At 40.0% G+C, this 17,392-nt stretch overlaps 1 protein-coding gene across 2 annotated transcripts in view; it reads left to right on the top strand.

Moving 5' to 3' along the window:
• The first annotated feature begins 4,324 nt into the window (after positions 1-4,324).
• vegfc (vascular endothelial growth factor c) overlaps positions 4,325-17,392 on the top strand; it is a 64,899-nt gene continuing 51,831 nt past the window's right edge. For both annotated transcript variants that reach the window (XM_037115337.1, XM_037115346.1), the window contains exon 1: positions 4,325-4,763. In XM_037115337.1, coding sequence (XP_036971232.1) covers positions 4,647-4,763 — 117 coding nt within the window. In that variant the 5' untranslated portion in view covers positions 4,325-4,646. The remainder of the gene's footprint in view (positions 4,764-17,392) is intronic.

Below are 17,392 nucleotides of genomic sequence, written 5' to 3'. Positions count from 1 at the left end.
TAGCATTTGATGGACCAACACAAACGTCTCCTCTTTCCATTTATTGCTATCTTTGTATTTCCTGAACAGATACACACAGATGTGCTGCTTAATGACACTGCCTATGGAAACTCAGGTGAGGTTTCGTAGTCCACAAAACATTTGTGGAGCTTCACAGCATACCTACCTCGCAGCATTCTCCTAAACAACTTAAGTAGCTGGGGGTAAAACAACCAAAAAATAGCATAAAATAGCTCCATTTGGCTTGTCGAGCGTAAATCAAGTCTCCAGAAGCTGAGATCCTGAAACGATTTCAAAAGATGTTATCTACACCCCTTTTTTACGCAAGGTTGATCGCATATTAAGTGTGTAAATAAAATTATTATGAATCAGTTTGGGATCCCAGGGCCTCCGTTTGTGGTCAGTATGACTTTTTGTGTGTTCCTTTTAGCTACTTACTCTTATTTCCTCTATAAATCTCAGTCTCTATAGTTAGTTATACCATCATTCAAACTAGAACAACCATCTAAAAAATTACTACACAAAAGTCCTGTAAATGATAATGATGAGATTCTAAACTGTAGTATCTGTCAAACTGATGTTGTATTTGTTTGCATTAGTTTCTGCAGGTGAAGTCATATTGTGTCCTGTATGTTGCACTTTTCAGGACTTTGTATTTATAACCATAAATAGAATTTAAGAGAATTTAATGTGTGTTGTTGTTTGTTTTTCACATCCTGGCAGCGGTTTGTTTCCATTTATATCACTACAGCAACCTTGCACAGGACAAACAGGTTTAGATGATGGATGGATAGATTGATACATTCTGCAATGACTTCTGCTCTTGAGCCATGATTGAGACTCACATCAAGACCTTCAAAACACAACGTGAAGTATATCCGGCTAAAAGTCTTTTCCAGCTCACACATTTTTCACATAGCTGACACACACACACGCACACACACACACACACACACACACACACACACACACACACACACACACACACACACACACGCACACACACGCATACCACCCTGCCCATTGTTGTTCAGTTCCGGTAGAATAAAAATTCCCACAGTTGGAATGGGTGACTGAGTACACACAAATATGGCAAATTTTAAGGTCTTGTCCAGAATCACTGGTAGAGTGGGACTGCAGTCACATAATAAGTCATGACCCAAAACCAGGTTAGATTTATGCTCTGTTTAGATGCATGGCAAGACAGTATGTCGGCTACTCTTAATGCTCAATACAGACTGTGGCGCTATGAATTTCTCCACCAACTACAAATCCGACAGAAAATGGCATATATCCAGTCCCAAATTGTCAGAGGTGTGCTTCAATGTGCTAAGTGGGAAGTGGGTTGACAGTGGCACTGAAGGACTATGGAGGCGTTCATTCAGTTGATAACCTGAGGTAAGCCGCCTGTGGCTTCTGAACTGTTATCAGCACAGTGCCCGGGGAGCTCTAAATAATGTGAAGAAAATGCAGAGTGGGAGGTGACACTTGAGTCTCAACAGACTGACCTATTTGATCAAATACAGACATATATTTTTCATTAATCAGGTCACTGACGAACATCAAAAATCATCAAAACATGTGTTCTATGTTGATTGGCCTTCAGAGTGACTTCTGTGCGTTCTCTGGACACAAGTAGAGCAGCTTCATACCACTACTACTTGTCAAGAGGGCGGCGACCTCAAACCTACACTAGAGCTGATCCCAGGACCAGACTGAACTGGAGCCAACAGGGCTCCTGGTTTGATACTCCTGGTTGGAGTTCTCAGGAAGTATCCACCTATTTTTGTTTTTATTGGTGTATTATCTGCTCAGGGGTTTTAGGAAATTTCCTAGTGGTGTCCAGATTTAATTGATAAAAAAAATAACTGTTTGTAATTGGTAATTTTGTAATGGTTTGGAAAGTTGGATGGATTGATGCCAGGCTTTATGATTACTGTGAGAACAGCAGGGCCAAACACAGGTAAGACCTTTATAAAAATACACTAACAATGTTGGATCTAATATAGTACTACTGATCTTATTGACAAAACATGACAAATACAAGTGATAGGCTTCAGCTGAGGTGGCAGAGGAGGCAGTAGGAGCAGGTTGCACAAGCTGACTAATTGGACTTGTGTTAAATGTAAGTGATTCATTCTGAGGGGTAATATGTTTGTACGTCCTTAAGTTTCGGACTGAGTACAGTCAAAAGCTCCATCACGTGAAGTGAATGAAAAATGATGATATGTGATCCCCAAACGCTGAGCCTGTTCTACAATCCTTGTATTGACCCTTGACCTGTCAGGCACAGGCAAGTCAAAACAATGCAAAGCCAAGGAGTAATCTCTGTTTCAGTCTAATGAGGAGCATGGGACACACACACACACACACACACACACACGCACGCACGCACGCACGCACGCACGCATGCACGCATGCACGCATGCAAACAATCACATGTTTCGGTCATAAATTGTCTTGATACACAAAATAAATCAGTTTCTCTGAAAGATCTCAGCTTACTAGTTTCTGTTACCTCTATCAGTTTAATATAAACTGAATATATCCCAAGGAAAGTGTCCATTCAGGCTGTTACTGTTAGTCTGTATGTGTGTATGTGTTGTGTCTGCATGTGTGTGTGTGTCTTGTAATACTCTGGAATGCTGGCCACACTAAAGGATTTCATATCCCTCAAATAACTGCAGAGCAGCCCCTTGCACATGCACACACACACGCACAAACACACTCACACTCCTTCCTCAGTATAACAGTCTTGAGATGGGGAGACCCCCTGCATAGTTTAACCTTTCTACTTCACTAATGTGTGTGTGTGTGTGTGTGTGTGTATACATCAGAGTTTCAGCCTGCAGCCCAGAGTTCAATAACTCTGTCGCTCTGTCTCACTTCTCTCCATGCCAAGTTATTACAGCTGAACCTGCTCACACTGTAGACTGGGCTCACCTCAACACGCACCTCAACACATCAGGAATATGAGCAAATCCCAGAAAATCTCTTCTGACTCAGTCCACTGTGATGAAAATGTAATCAGCTGCAGTGAAATTCAGCAATAATGATCCCTGACATTTTCATCAAAACAAGAAAATGCAAAAAACGTCATGAGGTGAACTGACAGAATAAAAGGACTGACATTTATTTTTTGAAAAAAATGGTCTTGCGTCTGTTTTCATCACACTTTTTTTCTGTACATCTGAATGCACTTTCATGTAAAAGGTGTAAGATAAGATTAGATAAACTTCTATTGTTCCCAGTGGCAGAAGTATTGCTGTCTGCTGCACACTGTCAGAAGTATTATAGAGGTACATGAAACCAAAATAAAGTAAAGTGACCCTGGTGGAAAATTGACAAATCTATGTTAACACTGGGTTGTCACCATTTTGGGGCTTTTTTTCCCTCCACGTCCATATATATATATATATATATATATATATATATATATATATATATATATATATATATATATATATATATATATATATATATATATATATATATATATATATATATATATACATATATATGTATATGTGCCTAGTTGTCTGCCTGACCACTGCTCGTTTACTCAACTTAATTCTCCGACTCCCATGTGAAAGAGAAGATCAGAGTGAAGCTAATAAAAATCAGGTGACACTTACACTTCCGCTCAGACCTCTAAATAAAAACACTTATCTCGCCTGAGCAGCGACAACCTGTATTCAGGTTTGACAGTACTGTAAGCTTATGTAAAATACATCACATGTCTTATAATTCCATCAGCTGGTTGTTTATCACACACACACAGAAATTTGAGAGCGACTTTGAGAAACCTCACTGTTGAGGATATTCTGCATAGATTAATTACACAGAATACTTCTTAGGCAACACATCTTCTTTACACATGTGCACAATGCATTTAAACAGCTTCAAAACTATATTTTACATGTGCACATTTCTTTTTCAGTTTTCATTTTGCACACAAAAGATGATAGACTGAAGGCTGTGAAATGATTTGAATCATTTCACCAGCTCAAAATATTAATGGTACTTATTTTCTGTAAACAAGAGTGTTTGGATTTTACTCCTTGGCTCATGACCCTCAGATTTAAGCCCATGATAACGTAAAAAATAATTAATTTACGATATTTAGATGACGGGACATTCTTGAGCAGCTGTGAAGAGACAGATAAGGAGGCAATGCCATCAGTTGACGACAGAGGTCAGAAGAAAATGTCGGGTCCTTCATCCACCTCCAAGTGGCCAGGTGCGCGCTTTTATTTTGAAGGCAGATCGCCCGTTTTCCTGTTATTGTTGCTTCTTAACGGTCCTCACGTTGACGCGACTGACTCCACCGACCCACCGGATCTCTGCTTCCATATGACCGGGCTTTTATTCACAGCGGGGCTCATACACATGCTGCAGCACTCCCTCTGTGGAATAAGCAGCCGCTGGACCCAGACAGACAGACAGGCAGGCCGACAGACAGATAGACACAGAGAGAGAGAGAGAGAGAGACAGAGAGAGAGAGAGAGAGAGAGAGAGAGAAGAGAGAGAGAGAGCGCAAATGAAAGAGTGTTATCAGAGGGAGAGGGGAGCGCACACTCAGGAGGGCTTTTTAAATGTCTCTTTTTATGCTTCTTGGATCATAATCACTTGAGAACTTTGTAAGCATGCACCTTCTGGGAATATCTGTTCTCCTGGCATACCTCCTCTACGCCAACCTCGCCAGCGACTTCAGCCACAACGACTATTATGATTACTACGAGCAGGAGCAGATGGACGAGCCGGTAAGTTAAAGGAAATAATAAGCGGAACTTGCATGGAGTGAAGCAACCACAGTCAACCCTCTTTCTTTCTTTCTTTCTTTCTTTCTTTCTTTCTTTCTTTCTTTCTTTCTTTCTTTCTTTCTTTCTTTCTTTCTTTCTTTCACTCACTCATTTAATCTTGAGATGATCCAACTTGACACATTTAAGTCAAAAGTAAAGATGTGGATGGAGGGGGGACATCACAGAAGAAAAATGAGTAATTTGATTTCCTTCTTATTTGACCATGTTATTTGAGGGCGTCTGCAGCTATAAGTGAAGGGAACATTTTAACATATCATCCAAAAAAAAACAGGGAGGTGAATCTGAGGATAGACACTGCACAGTGGAACCACTTCATAAGGATTTCTGCCAGCCTCAACAGGTGTGTCAGCTGAGTTGATGTAGGAAAGTTTGGTCAGAGCATCTATAACAAACATTGTTGCTCCAGTAATTTAGTTAAAGGCCATAAAGAATTTATCAACTGCCTGGCATTAGCCTTTCCACTTAAACCTGGTCTAAACTGTCTGAAATCCAGCGCTAATTCATTAAACGTTCAGTTCTCCTCTACCTGTTTCACTATCCATACAAAGTGTGCAGCACACACTGGAGGTGTGGGCTTTGAGAGAAGCAAAGAAGAAGGAAAGTGTGCAAATGACGACTTCTTGTTGCATTATGGGAACTGTAGGATCCAGCACTTTAGAAGCTTGAGTCATACAAGGGGTTAGTGTCACAATGTCTTTTTCTATTTGGACCATTCTTGTTTAAACTTTCTCTCCTCAGTGCCATTGCTTGATAATAATGCACTGAAATCACTGGTTTACTCCTTTATTTGATGAAAGCAAGACAACACATCCTCACTCCTACAACAACAGCTCAATAGGTCAATTGCCAGTGACTCCCAAAAACCTGTATCACCATTCCTAAAACAACATGACTGTTGCAGCGTACCAGTGACGGGCACTCTGGACCTTTGTTGTATGCTCTGAGTTGTGGTTTGGCTTAAATGATTAACATCAGTTACAAACATACCTACGTTATATATGCAATTTAAGTGATATAATTTACCTTAAGATACCTAACTGTTAGTAAGTTTAAATAACTCACTGTTGACTTTTGGTTTGACACTGTACATGAACAGTGCTCTCCTGAGTGAAGGTCCTGAGTTTGTTTGACCCAAACATCCATCCCGGTCCCTCTCACTATATCGCTATTCGTACTGCTTCATCTGACTTCCTCCTTTGCTGCCCTAATTATCAGTACAGCCAATAGAGGTCATCACCTAACAATGAACATAAATATGAATCATAATGAGCTGCTTTCACTGGAATGATTGTTTTTGTTGCCCTAGATCAGATCATAGACACAAACTTGTGTCATCATTTGGTGAACTCTTCAGCTACTGTCATTTTCTATGTGTCTTCAAGGTGTTACATGTATAAAATTGTTAAATTTGTGTGCTTTACTCTGAATTATGTACATTTTAGAAGCAGAACATGCCCCCTTGTCCCCTGAAAAAATTATTTACCCATTTCTGGGGCACATGGCTACTGATATTAGAGAGAAAAAAAATCTGATATCGCTACATCGGCCAGTACACACATATTTTGAAATGAGCCATCAAATTACGAAAAATAAACCCCGTAATGTAGGCAGGATATCTGACGGATTAAAGTTAAACTTTATTGTCCAGAATGACATCAGTGCATTGAAACAGCAGTGTTCTGTGAATCAAAGGTTTGGGGACAAATCAGGCAACACACACACCCATACCAAAAAAACTGTGAAAGTATCAGTCAACTGATATATAAGTTGGGCTCTACCGAGAATGCCCTGAAAAAGTGGTACATTCTTTGGAAATGTTCAAGTAACAAAATGCCACAAATCTGTTCAAACGTGGCCAGAAAAAAAGAAGAAAAACTCACCCCCAAGTGCCTGCACTTTCTCCCCCTCACACTGTTTTATATTAATACACTTTCCAAGTTACATTTCCCAAGTGTGTTTGTGAGTGTGTACGTGTGTGTGCGTGTGTTTGTGGCTTTACACAGGCAGAAACAAAAGGCCCGTTAGTAACAGTCGGTGCTCCCAATGAGAAGCCAAAGCCAGATCTCTTTGAGTGTATTTTCCTAACTGATTGTAATCTTCTGTTCTGGTGCACAGGATATCATTAAAGGTTTAGCCTGAGGCTTTTCTGCTGAGCCTCAGGATGTGAGAGGTCAGGGACAGAAAGAGATACACAAACACTGATTCTGTCTGTCACAATATGAAGTAGCTTTTGATTGTTTTACACACAGAAGGTAACATTGATATTTACTGGCTTTTGTTATAAGGTGATTATCCGTCTGTCGAGTTGAATAATAAGAGTTGGATTGATGCACCATTGAAACATACTTTTCTTTAATGTGATGCCAGCGCAGCAGATTGAATTGAACAAACTGCTAAAGAACGTGGCAGAGAGAGGAAGGGAAGCAATGAGAGAGAGCAGTGAACATTTTCCAGGGGGGAGGATTAGAACGGAGTGTTTTCAAATCAGCCAGAGAAAGGAGCCAATGAAGATAGGTGTCACAGGGGTCAAGTGTGTGTGTGTGAGTGTGTGTGTGTGTGTGTGTGTGTGTGTGGGGGGGGGGGGGGCCTAAGTGCTAAGCAGTAACATGCAGCCATTTGATCATAGCAGACTCTTAATTGGAATGATGAGTTTTTTCTCTCAACTCCTGTCCTCTACCTTTAAAGTCCTCATTTATTCTGAGGAATGCGAGAAACAACTGAGACTGACTCATCTCCCCTGTCAGCTGAAAACCTCACAGAGTTTTCAGTTGTCTTAAGGATTTAAAAAACAGTTGAGTATTCTTACATCAGCATGCTGGAGATAACGCGGTATGGTAGGAATTAGGTTTTTTTAAACAAGCATTTAATCTGCTTTCCACGCTTGATTCACTTACTTGAGTGGTTCAGTCGGTTTTGATAAGCTTACTGCTGGAAAGATTTTGGTTTGAAGACCAAGTCATCTCTAGCCTTCTCAAGGCCTTTTTTGATTAAGTATGCAGGCTTAATATCCCTTTTTACTCCATTTGTGGCTTTAGTTTACTTTAATTGTTTGAATACAGATTCTATTTGTATTGTCCACATTCAAACAGACAAGTTTTAAAGGAACAATAAATTAATTAAATTAATAGATCGAATTTGTTTACAGGCCTTGGACTGGATTGCCATCAGAGCAGGTGATGTGAGGGAAATGCACATTTTCCCATTAATTTCAGTGAAGATAGTCCATTTTGGCTGCGACGGTGTAACAAAAAAAACTTGACGACTAAAATTTTGCGATGCCAAGTTTCAGTGGCCAGACACTTAAGATGGTTATCAGACTGGCAGCAGGAACGACTGAAACCAAAGCAGAGGGTAATGTAGTGTGTCATGTGCATTCACTCAGTTTGGCTTTGTGCACCAGTTTATAAAAAAAATCACGACAATCACTGTAGGACCGTTATACCTAATCTATCAGGTCAGTAGCAGGGCATGTTAGCTAGCATGGCTGAAGGCTTCAGGGGGCCACAACGGACATTTCTCCGTGTAGCGTGATATTCCACTAGTGGTCACTGTGTTTGGTCCTGTACCCCAGTTCAAGAAGCACAGTAAATATCTGCCTCATCCTAGCATGCTAGTAGCATAACAACATAGCAGCTTTGCCTTTCAGCAAACTGATCAACAAACACATACATACGGACCATGGAGTGACACTGCCACACAAACCTGCACCGAAACACTGCACCACCGATTCTGACCTAAGTGTCCAACTGTGACACATGACTGCACATGTAAAAGAAAGTTTAACCTTTGTGCCTCCAGAGGGAGCTGTGAAGTCTGATAAATGTTCTCAGTCACCATCAGTTTTGGTTGAAGGGTACATTATAGCTACATGAGCTACAACTAGCATAACACACCCAAATCTCTGGCTAAACTCTGCTGACAATCCAGTTGCATTGTGGGTAATGTAGGTAGCAATTTTGTGACAAAGAAGAAATAAAGTAATAAAAAGACGCAATGATTTTGATACTTAAGAAACTGAACTGTTAGGGGAAAGACATGGAATTTTGCTGACAGACACATGGCCACCAAACATCACTGGTCAGCGTTGCCAGATTTATTCTACAATAATTTTGCCCTCTGTACAGTCTACGATTGATAATGTCAAAATTGCCATTATGTATAATAGTTTGACTATTTTGTGACGCTTGTTAGTTGTTGGTTTTATAGCTACATTATCTTATTTCAATGAAATTCATGACAGGAAAAGCAAAATATGGATCTTCCATCTCACGTGACATCTTTCCAGCCAGTCATGTTTGGGTGTATGTTTATCATTTCCCATCTTGTAATGCTGTCACTGGCTATTAAGGGTATTATTGCTACATATTAACAAATTATATTAATTACACACTAGGAAATTCTATGTATCCAGTGAACAGACTTCACCAACTACTGAGGGAAATATCTGGCAGTACAGCAAGTTGAACAGTGATTATTTGGTGTACATGACTGTCTCCAAGGGTTAATGGTAACGTCTTGGACTCACCACTACAGTTCATTTTCCAGCCTTTGACAGCTTTCTCATTACTCATAGTCACTTGATTTTATGTTTGTATCAAAATATTGAATAATTGGGGATAATTCATTTAATTGATAATAGTGATTTTTATATTTGATTACTTCTGCAGCCCTTGATTGGTGACTCTAAATTACCTGTAGGAATGGTTGTCTGTCATAATCATATTAATCCCTTGTCAACCTATCCTGGTAGTTCTAGACAGCATAAAGCCCCAATCAGAGCTGTGCTATGGTGAGTATGATTGATTATTATTACACGTTTTCACAGTTAGGCTCTAGTCAGCCAGTCCATTCATCTATACAATAGTATGTTCAGAGTTAAAATATTTCCTCAGCTACTGATCAGTTAGACTTGACATTTGACAGTTATTATCAGTGGGGCAAAATGACTACTTGCAATCAGAATTATTTTTTGGATATTGTACATAATGCACATGTATATAATATGTATATTTATTGCAAAATGAATTAGTGCTACTCTTGGTCTCTATATGTAATGCATTATCCTGAATAAATCAGTTGAAGCTGATTAAAAAACTATCAATATAAAGTCTAAAGAGCCTATGCTCCTGTTCTGATGAGGATAGGCGCTACTGTCTGTAACACATCAACAAACACACTTAAATGAATTTCAGAGTCAGTCTAGGAAATCCATGACTCACCCGACTCACTACATTTGGCTTCATCTGGAGTCTGCATCACTGGTGAACGCTGTTCAGTGCTATTTGTCTTCATGACTTTTTCAGGTTATCATTTTCATTGGCTTTCCAAATACAGTTTTCATTTTGACTCATAGGATCTGCTCCGGATCTTCTTTGGGTTTTTCTGAGAGTAAGACGTACCAACCTAACAGTCCTGCACCAAATAATATTTAAGAATAACAGTGTTAGTGGGTAATAATACTACTTTACGGAAATGATTTCCACCCAGATGGGATACATTTTACCACACATAACAAATACAGTGAATGCCAATAGTTTAGACGAACACAAGAAAGTACTTCAATCTTAATTTAGTCATATTTGTTGTTATTGGCCACTTCTGCAGGTCAGGCATTTTTTGAGACAGTGTTGGAGCTTTCACCCCAAGTTTGAATTTGGTTTGATCAGTGTTACGCACCTGATCATGACTGTTACATGTTTCCATCCAACACCTCTGCAACCAATCAGGTGTTCACACTGCTGCACTATGTCATACATACTCAGGATTTGCCATTGCTCTCCAACACTGTAGCTAGCTAACAATGCAGACAAATCTACAGCTATGCAAACGTAAGGATAAACATACGCAGTATGCTGTGAATAGAATAGACAATACTGGAATTTATGAACAGCACTTGTGTTGATGCTTTTGTACTTTGCATCACATCTTTTAAATATGGTTGCTCGCTACTTTCTGCTTCTCTTATGTGTTTTGGAGAAGGTGGAGGAGGACTGGCTCGATGGTTTTACTGTTCATTCATTTTCAGTTATGGTTATGTTTAGGTAACTCAAATCATATGATGAGGGTCAGAAAAAGGTTGTGCTTGGTTAAACATTGAAATACTGAGTTGTAACTTGAAGCAGAAGACAGAACACAAACCATGACCTTTGGTGTCAAATGTTTTGTACACCTAACCATTCACCCCAAGCTCTGTCCCCGTTTGCCCTGGTTGTAAAAGGTCAACTCACAGTCCAGCAGTGGGAACAAATATTACAAGTGAATATATAAGCTGCAGCATGTTTCCTTTGCAAATATAGATTTATTATATCCGATTGTAGTTCAACAAGCTATGAATGGGTAAACTGGCTGTGCATATTGTCATTCTGACAGTCTGATTCCTACACAGGTCCTTCACTCAACTAGAGAAATGTCCTACAAAGCAACGTTGAATGACCAAACAAAAGAAACGTAATAAGTCTAACTGTCTTTGGCAACTTATATGAGGAAAACAATACTGCAGCTATACATGGAGATATTTCTGCCCTCCTGCCCGTCCTACTGTAGTTATATAATTTAGAGTGAAAAATGTAACTTTAACACTTTCCAGGATGTTTGGTGGGTCAGGATCTCAATCACAACACATTATAACAGCATCCATATGATTATAAACTGTCTGCGGGTTTAGATTGACAGGAGGAAACCTAGTACCAGAGCACCTTGAAAACACACCAATGTCATCATCATGACGTGTACCGTCATGCCTCTTTAGGAGCTGCAGGGCTGGCTTTCTGTGTGAATTACACAGCGGTTTGTCTTTAAGGTGGAGAAGCTTCGTTCTGTGGGAAGACAACTGGCAAACCACCATTGTGTCGATAATGTGGCTTCTCTGCGTGAAAGGGGCTAGTAGTGATGTGCAATACCACTAAATTTCTTTTCCTTCCTAACACCAAACCCAGGCTGTTTAATTGTCGCTGATGCCCATACAATGCTGATAGTTTGTACACGAGCTTGATGAAACATTATTCTGCACTTTTAAGAATGGGAACTCCATTTTGAACATCAACTCATGAATTGAAGCCTAGACAGACATCTTTCTGTGTGCCGAGGCCAGTGCTTGTCATCAGCCAAAGCTCCCCTCTCTCTCTGTACCTGGATTATACCTGCCAGTGCCAAAGGACTCAGTGATTGAAGTCTGTCTGGTCTTAGCAGCACCTTTCTTCTCATCCTCCTCAGACAACTACTGGATAACTTCATTATATTCTGTATTGATTGAATCTCAGATACTTAACAAGGTTTGTAGTGTTGCTGCATGACCCCATAGTCCTAACACACACATCATATACTCATCCCATCACATGAGCCAGCTCTGTAGAGCAGGGGTTAGTACTGTTGCCTTGCAGCAAGAAGGACCAGCGCCTTTCTTTGTCAAGTTCTGCAGTTGGTCCCCAGGTTTGTTTGCTGTCGCTGCTCCCTTGGGATGGCTTAAATGCAGAGTACCAGGCTGACCACGCTGTAGTAGCTCCTATGATTTGAACTAAAACCTGTGATAGTGTAGTTACTTTGCTGTGTCCTTGATAATGATAACACACATTTACCGAAGATTATTAAGTTTAGGTATCAATCCAAATTCCTGATTTGGTCTGACAGTGGCCTTGAAGTGAGGATGGGTCCTAGCAGGGCTCTGTAGCAAGAAAGAAAGTTTCCAACCTTCATGCAATTTGTTGATGCCCTGAACTCTGAAATAGACGAATGGATATGGTGAAATTCTCGCTATAACACCAGTATCTCCCTCTCTGTCTCCAGGAGTCTGTCTCAATGTCTCTCTCTCACCCTTTATGGGCTGTGGTTGCTCCATAACTCTTTCTTCATCATGATGAAGATGACTAAGAATAGAACAATATCAATGCCTTTGTCTTCTTTTTTTTTTTTTTTTTTTTTAGCCTTTTTCCTGACCCAGTCACCACATAATCTCTAAGTTTCTATTTATTCACTCAGTGTTTCACTCCTTCTCTCTCCTTCTCTGTCTGTATCTCTCGCCCATATTTCACAACCCCCTGGAGTCTACAAAAGAATGTGGTTTGTAATTAACTATCATTTCCAAGGAATTTTCTGTGATTTCTCTGTGGACAGTCCAGCACAGTCCACTGCTATGCCTGAGAGTTTACATACGTTTCATTAGTTTCAAATGACAACCTTGTTAACTGTCTAAAAATCTAAAAAATGCTGAATGTTTTTCTAGATTCAAATAGAAGTAGGTGCTGTGTGTTAGTATTGAGCGTTTGTGTGGCACCTTGTAGTTTCTGGTTCAAAAGGTGATATTAACACATTAACAAATAAACAGCACATTGAATACAAGACGTTACTGTGCTCTCCATGTGTAACTGGAATTAATGGTTTCTAGACAAGTATGCTGATGTTTAATATTCAGTGTGACAGTTAAAGGATGAGCATCTGCATTAGCCTTACCTTCAATCTATGCAAATGGCCATGTTTCTACGTCAAAGTATAAAACACAGAATGTTCAAACACAGCTCTGTGCTGCATTGGGGATATAGCTTTAGTGCTCCAACTTCAGACTAAACCTAGGCTCATGTAGAAGCAGACATTAACAATATGGAGATGAGACCTCTCACCAAATGTCAACCAATACCTTACCCAAATGCTGTTTAGTTTGTTTCAACTAGTGCAGTGCCCGTAGGAAGCATGTATTCCTATAGAAAAGTGGGAGGTTAAGTAGCTTTTTCATGGATGGCCAAATGAGGCTGTGTTTGAAGGTGGGACGTCAGGGATATTTAGATTTGTTCTGAAATCCGATACTCCAGGCTATAATTGGCCGTTTTTGTCTGTTTTTGATTTTGCCATTATATTTCACCTTAAAAACTATTTACTTGGTGTCATTATTTTCAGCATAACCTCACATGTGTGACTGTACAGTTATTTTTTTTATTTTGACATACTATATTAACATTCATTAAACAAAAAAAACGACTCCACTACACACTAAACACACTACATAACACACTAACTATACACTCCAAACATGCTAAACGTCACAAATCTCTCAACTCTCAATGTCACTGTCTCTATCGCTGTCTACACCGACCGTCGTTGTCTGTCATTCATCGGCCTCCGTCCCTCCCACAACTTCCTGTTCCTCAGCAACCAAACTTGCTACTTGGACACTTTCGTGACAAAAGCCCATTTTTACCGTTTCTTCCTGCACCAGACACAAAGCAAACGTGACGGCAATGTTCGCGAAAAAGTGTGGCGGACATTATTTACCCTTTCCTGGTGCGTCTGTCGACTCCGGAATCTGTGCAACTCCGGATCTCCTCAGACTGGAACAGACTCGGTCCGGACTCGTTTAGTCTCATTAATCCACAACAGTCAGTTTAGATGCACAGAACACGACCGAACCGCCGGCAAAATCCCGGTCCAGCTCGCGCCGCTGCAGGTATGAATCTGCTCGTTTCTTAGCGTATGGCGTGGAAGTGGGCTCTGCAGTGATTGGCTCTGGTGCGCATGTGACTGTGGTGGCTCCGGTGACAATGCTTGCAGAATTTGTAAAGCATTCATGAAATAATTTTAACGGTATCATTGCAGTCCAAACAAATCTGACGTCTCACACCCTTGAACCAAGCAGCAGCCATGTTGAAACTCTCAGGTCAGTCTGATCCTGATCTGCAGAGATATTTGAGGAACACACACACTCACACACACACACACAAACAGACAGAGATTCCTTGCTTTTATAGAGATATTAAACCCACCATGGCCTTTTATATATAAGAAGTCGAATGAGATATTATTTAAAGATGATATGCACCTCTTTGTGATTGAGTTCTCTGTGGCTAATTTCGACTGACCAGTGTTAATGCATGGCTTTTAAACTTTTGTTGCTCTGTGAACTTAAAAGATGTGAGGATTCATTCAGAGTTTTTTTAACATCTGAAGGTTAACCAGTTGGTGTTGGACTTTCCAAAGACTGACATGCAGACCTAACCAGTTGACACAATGCGTTTTAGGATTTGTGTGTCTGAATGGGAGGTGTGTGTGGGGGGGGGGTGAATGGGAGTGAATGTAGGGTGACAGAGGGTCAGTGAGAATAGAATGCATAATGAAGTGAGGCTTTTCAGAATTTACAAGCCATGAGGCAGTGTTTCTATTCAAAATAGGGATGTCCTGAGCTGAAGTGTGTGAGACGCAGCCCATGCTTGGTACCTCCATATCACCCACTGCTATTTTCATATCCATACGTTGTCAGGTAAAATGACGTGGATGCGTTGCTTGTCTATTTCACACGTGTTGAGCATCTCCTTGATTGCCTGATTTACATGTTCTGCTGTATAAGACCCACGAAACTAGTGCGCATACTGGCACGTTGTAACTCGAAAATGGAAGGCATCTGATCCCAGATGAGCTGGTTATCCAGAGTGATTGATTAATTTACCTTCTCTGTAATATTTTTGGCCATGTCGCTGTCTCGAGGATATTTTTTATCAAATTTGTAGTATTAAATGCAGCTCTTTTGTTACCCCCTCGGGAAACGGTCTAATTTAAGTAATTTCCACACTGCAGACATTTTATCCACAGGTTTGAGCACGAGCATGTCTGAGTTCTGCCACAAATTGCGCTCTGACATAAAAATGGGTCCATGTTCAAAATTGCCGATCCCGATCAGTGGAAAAATTCCCATATCAGCCCATAACGATCCTGCAGATCGGATCGGGACATCCCCAATAAGAACTGCAGTACCCCATCTCATTAATTTTATTATCACCACATAAGACGTTATGCATCCGTTGGTTGGTTTGTCATTAGGCTTATACAAAACTTGAACAGAGCTCCATTTAACCTGGATGGAGGATGGTCCTTGGCCAGAATAGACCCCATTAACTTTTGGTTTCAGATCCAGTGGAAGAATTCATGAATTTGTTCTCACTTCCTTTAATATTACAGAAACATTTTCATGAATCTCTCAGGGAATAATACATTCAGTTAATGAAAAAAAAAGCTGGCGTATTTAGGTGGCATATCTATGAGTGAGTACAAAAGGGGACTGTTGAGCCTTGGAGCGCTTAGTTATCACTTATATGACTTTTGTAGACTTTATAAGACTTTCTGTATAATTTTAGTCACATCAATTGGTGACATTGCTCTGTCTCACAGTTTCATGGAGTTAGACTCATCATCATTATCCACTTAAGCAGTTTTGGTCCGGAATGGTATTAATGAGTGTTGTCATACAATTCTTAATAATTGCTGGTGGTTTCAGCTTTGATAAACTTATCGTGAATTACAGTGTCACATTACTGGAATCTCTAACGTTGACACAATACCTTAGAAAATATTGATACTTCAGTACCACAGGGAAACAACACAACATTGAGGGGATAACAATGTAGATTTTTATGCTATAGCCCTGTTCAGTTTCTTGGCTTCATTTGAGTTTTCAACATACTTTCTTTGTTGTTCAAAAACAGCAGGTCGGGTAGGCTGTAAGTGTGTTGTTTTAGTTAGGTTGACCCTCCTCAGTGTCTCTCTGGTACTGTCAGGGAATATCACAGCTTTTAGAAAGCTTATTTTTTTTTCTCTAGAGATCTGATTTTAAGAATAACTAGATTATTGGATTCATTTGGGACGTAACGTGTCTTTGGCAATGAATGGTTGGACTGTAGTGGTTAAAGGTGTAAAGCTTCACTGGCCTCACATTTTGATTACAAATCAGCTAGCAACAATTTGAATGCAAACGATTCTGGATGCTTTGCATTTTATTTCAGTGTCTGGCATCCTCAATGATCTATATTACTGCACATGGCTACTTTTCACCCTTTAAATTCCCCCTTTTATGCAGAAAGTCCTTCCAATAACCAGACTACAGAAGTCAATAAAATAAAAGCTACATCTTTTCAATACATAAACATTACAAAAACAAAACATTCATCCATGTGCAGCGCCTTACACGTTTGTTGTAATTGATTATAATAGTTTTCACATGGCAGCTTGAAGATTAGGCATTTATTGACTCTGCTGCACACACCTCTCTCAGAGTTGGATGGTAAAGTTGACAGTGCCTCCCCAAATATTATCTGATTAGCTGGTCTTGTAACAGTCATTGTTTATGGCTGCAGACGTTAGCTTCAGGTGAAAATGGCAAGTCATGGTCAGCGATAAATCTGACATGTGCCCTGAGATGTCCCTTTTAAAAAATGCTTGGTGGTTTTTTTGGATTATCACTCTTAGATAATCTCTGCCTCGCTCTGACAAACCTCCTGCATAAGAAATGTTGATTGAAGGTGGACATTAGGCTATCAGCTATCACCATAAACTGTAGACTTTTGATTATGCTGCATTTCTGCATCAATGCCAGATCTTCCATGTCTGCATTGGGATGCATTTTATAATCCAGAAATTTCTAAGAATGGTCCAGTCAGTTTTCTGATATTACTGCAAATACTCAATCCTTGCTGCTGCAATGATGCAAATTACACATGGGTTCTTTTTCAATCCTTGAAACTTATGTTTCACATCCCTGTAATTCTCGATTGTCTCTGGGTGTTTCCCAAAATACACCTTGGTCTCTGCAATAT

The sequence above is a fragment of the Acanthopagrus latus genome, chromosome 1 (assembly GCF_904848185.1).
Source record: "Acanthopagrus latus isolate v.2019 chromosome 1, fAcaLat1.1, whole genome shotgun sequence".
In the NCBI taxonomy this organism is placed as follows: Eukaryota; Metazoa; Chordata; class Actinopteri; order Spariformes; family Sparidae; genus Acanthopagrus; species Acanthopagrus latus.
Note: the sequence above shows the minus strand (reverse complement) of the source record. Positions and strands in the feature narration are given on the sequence as shown.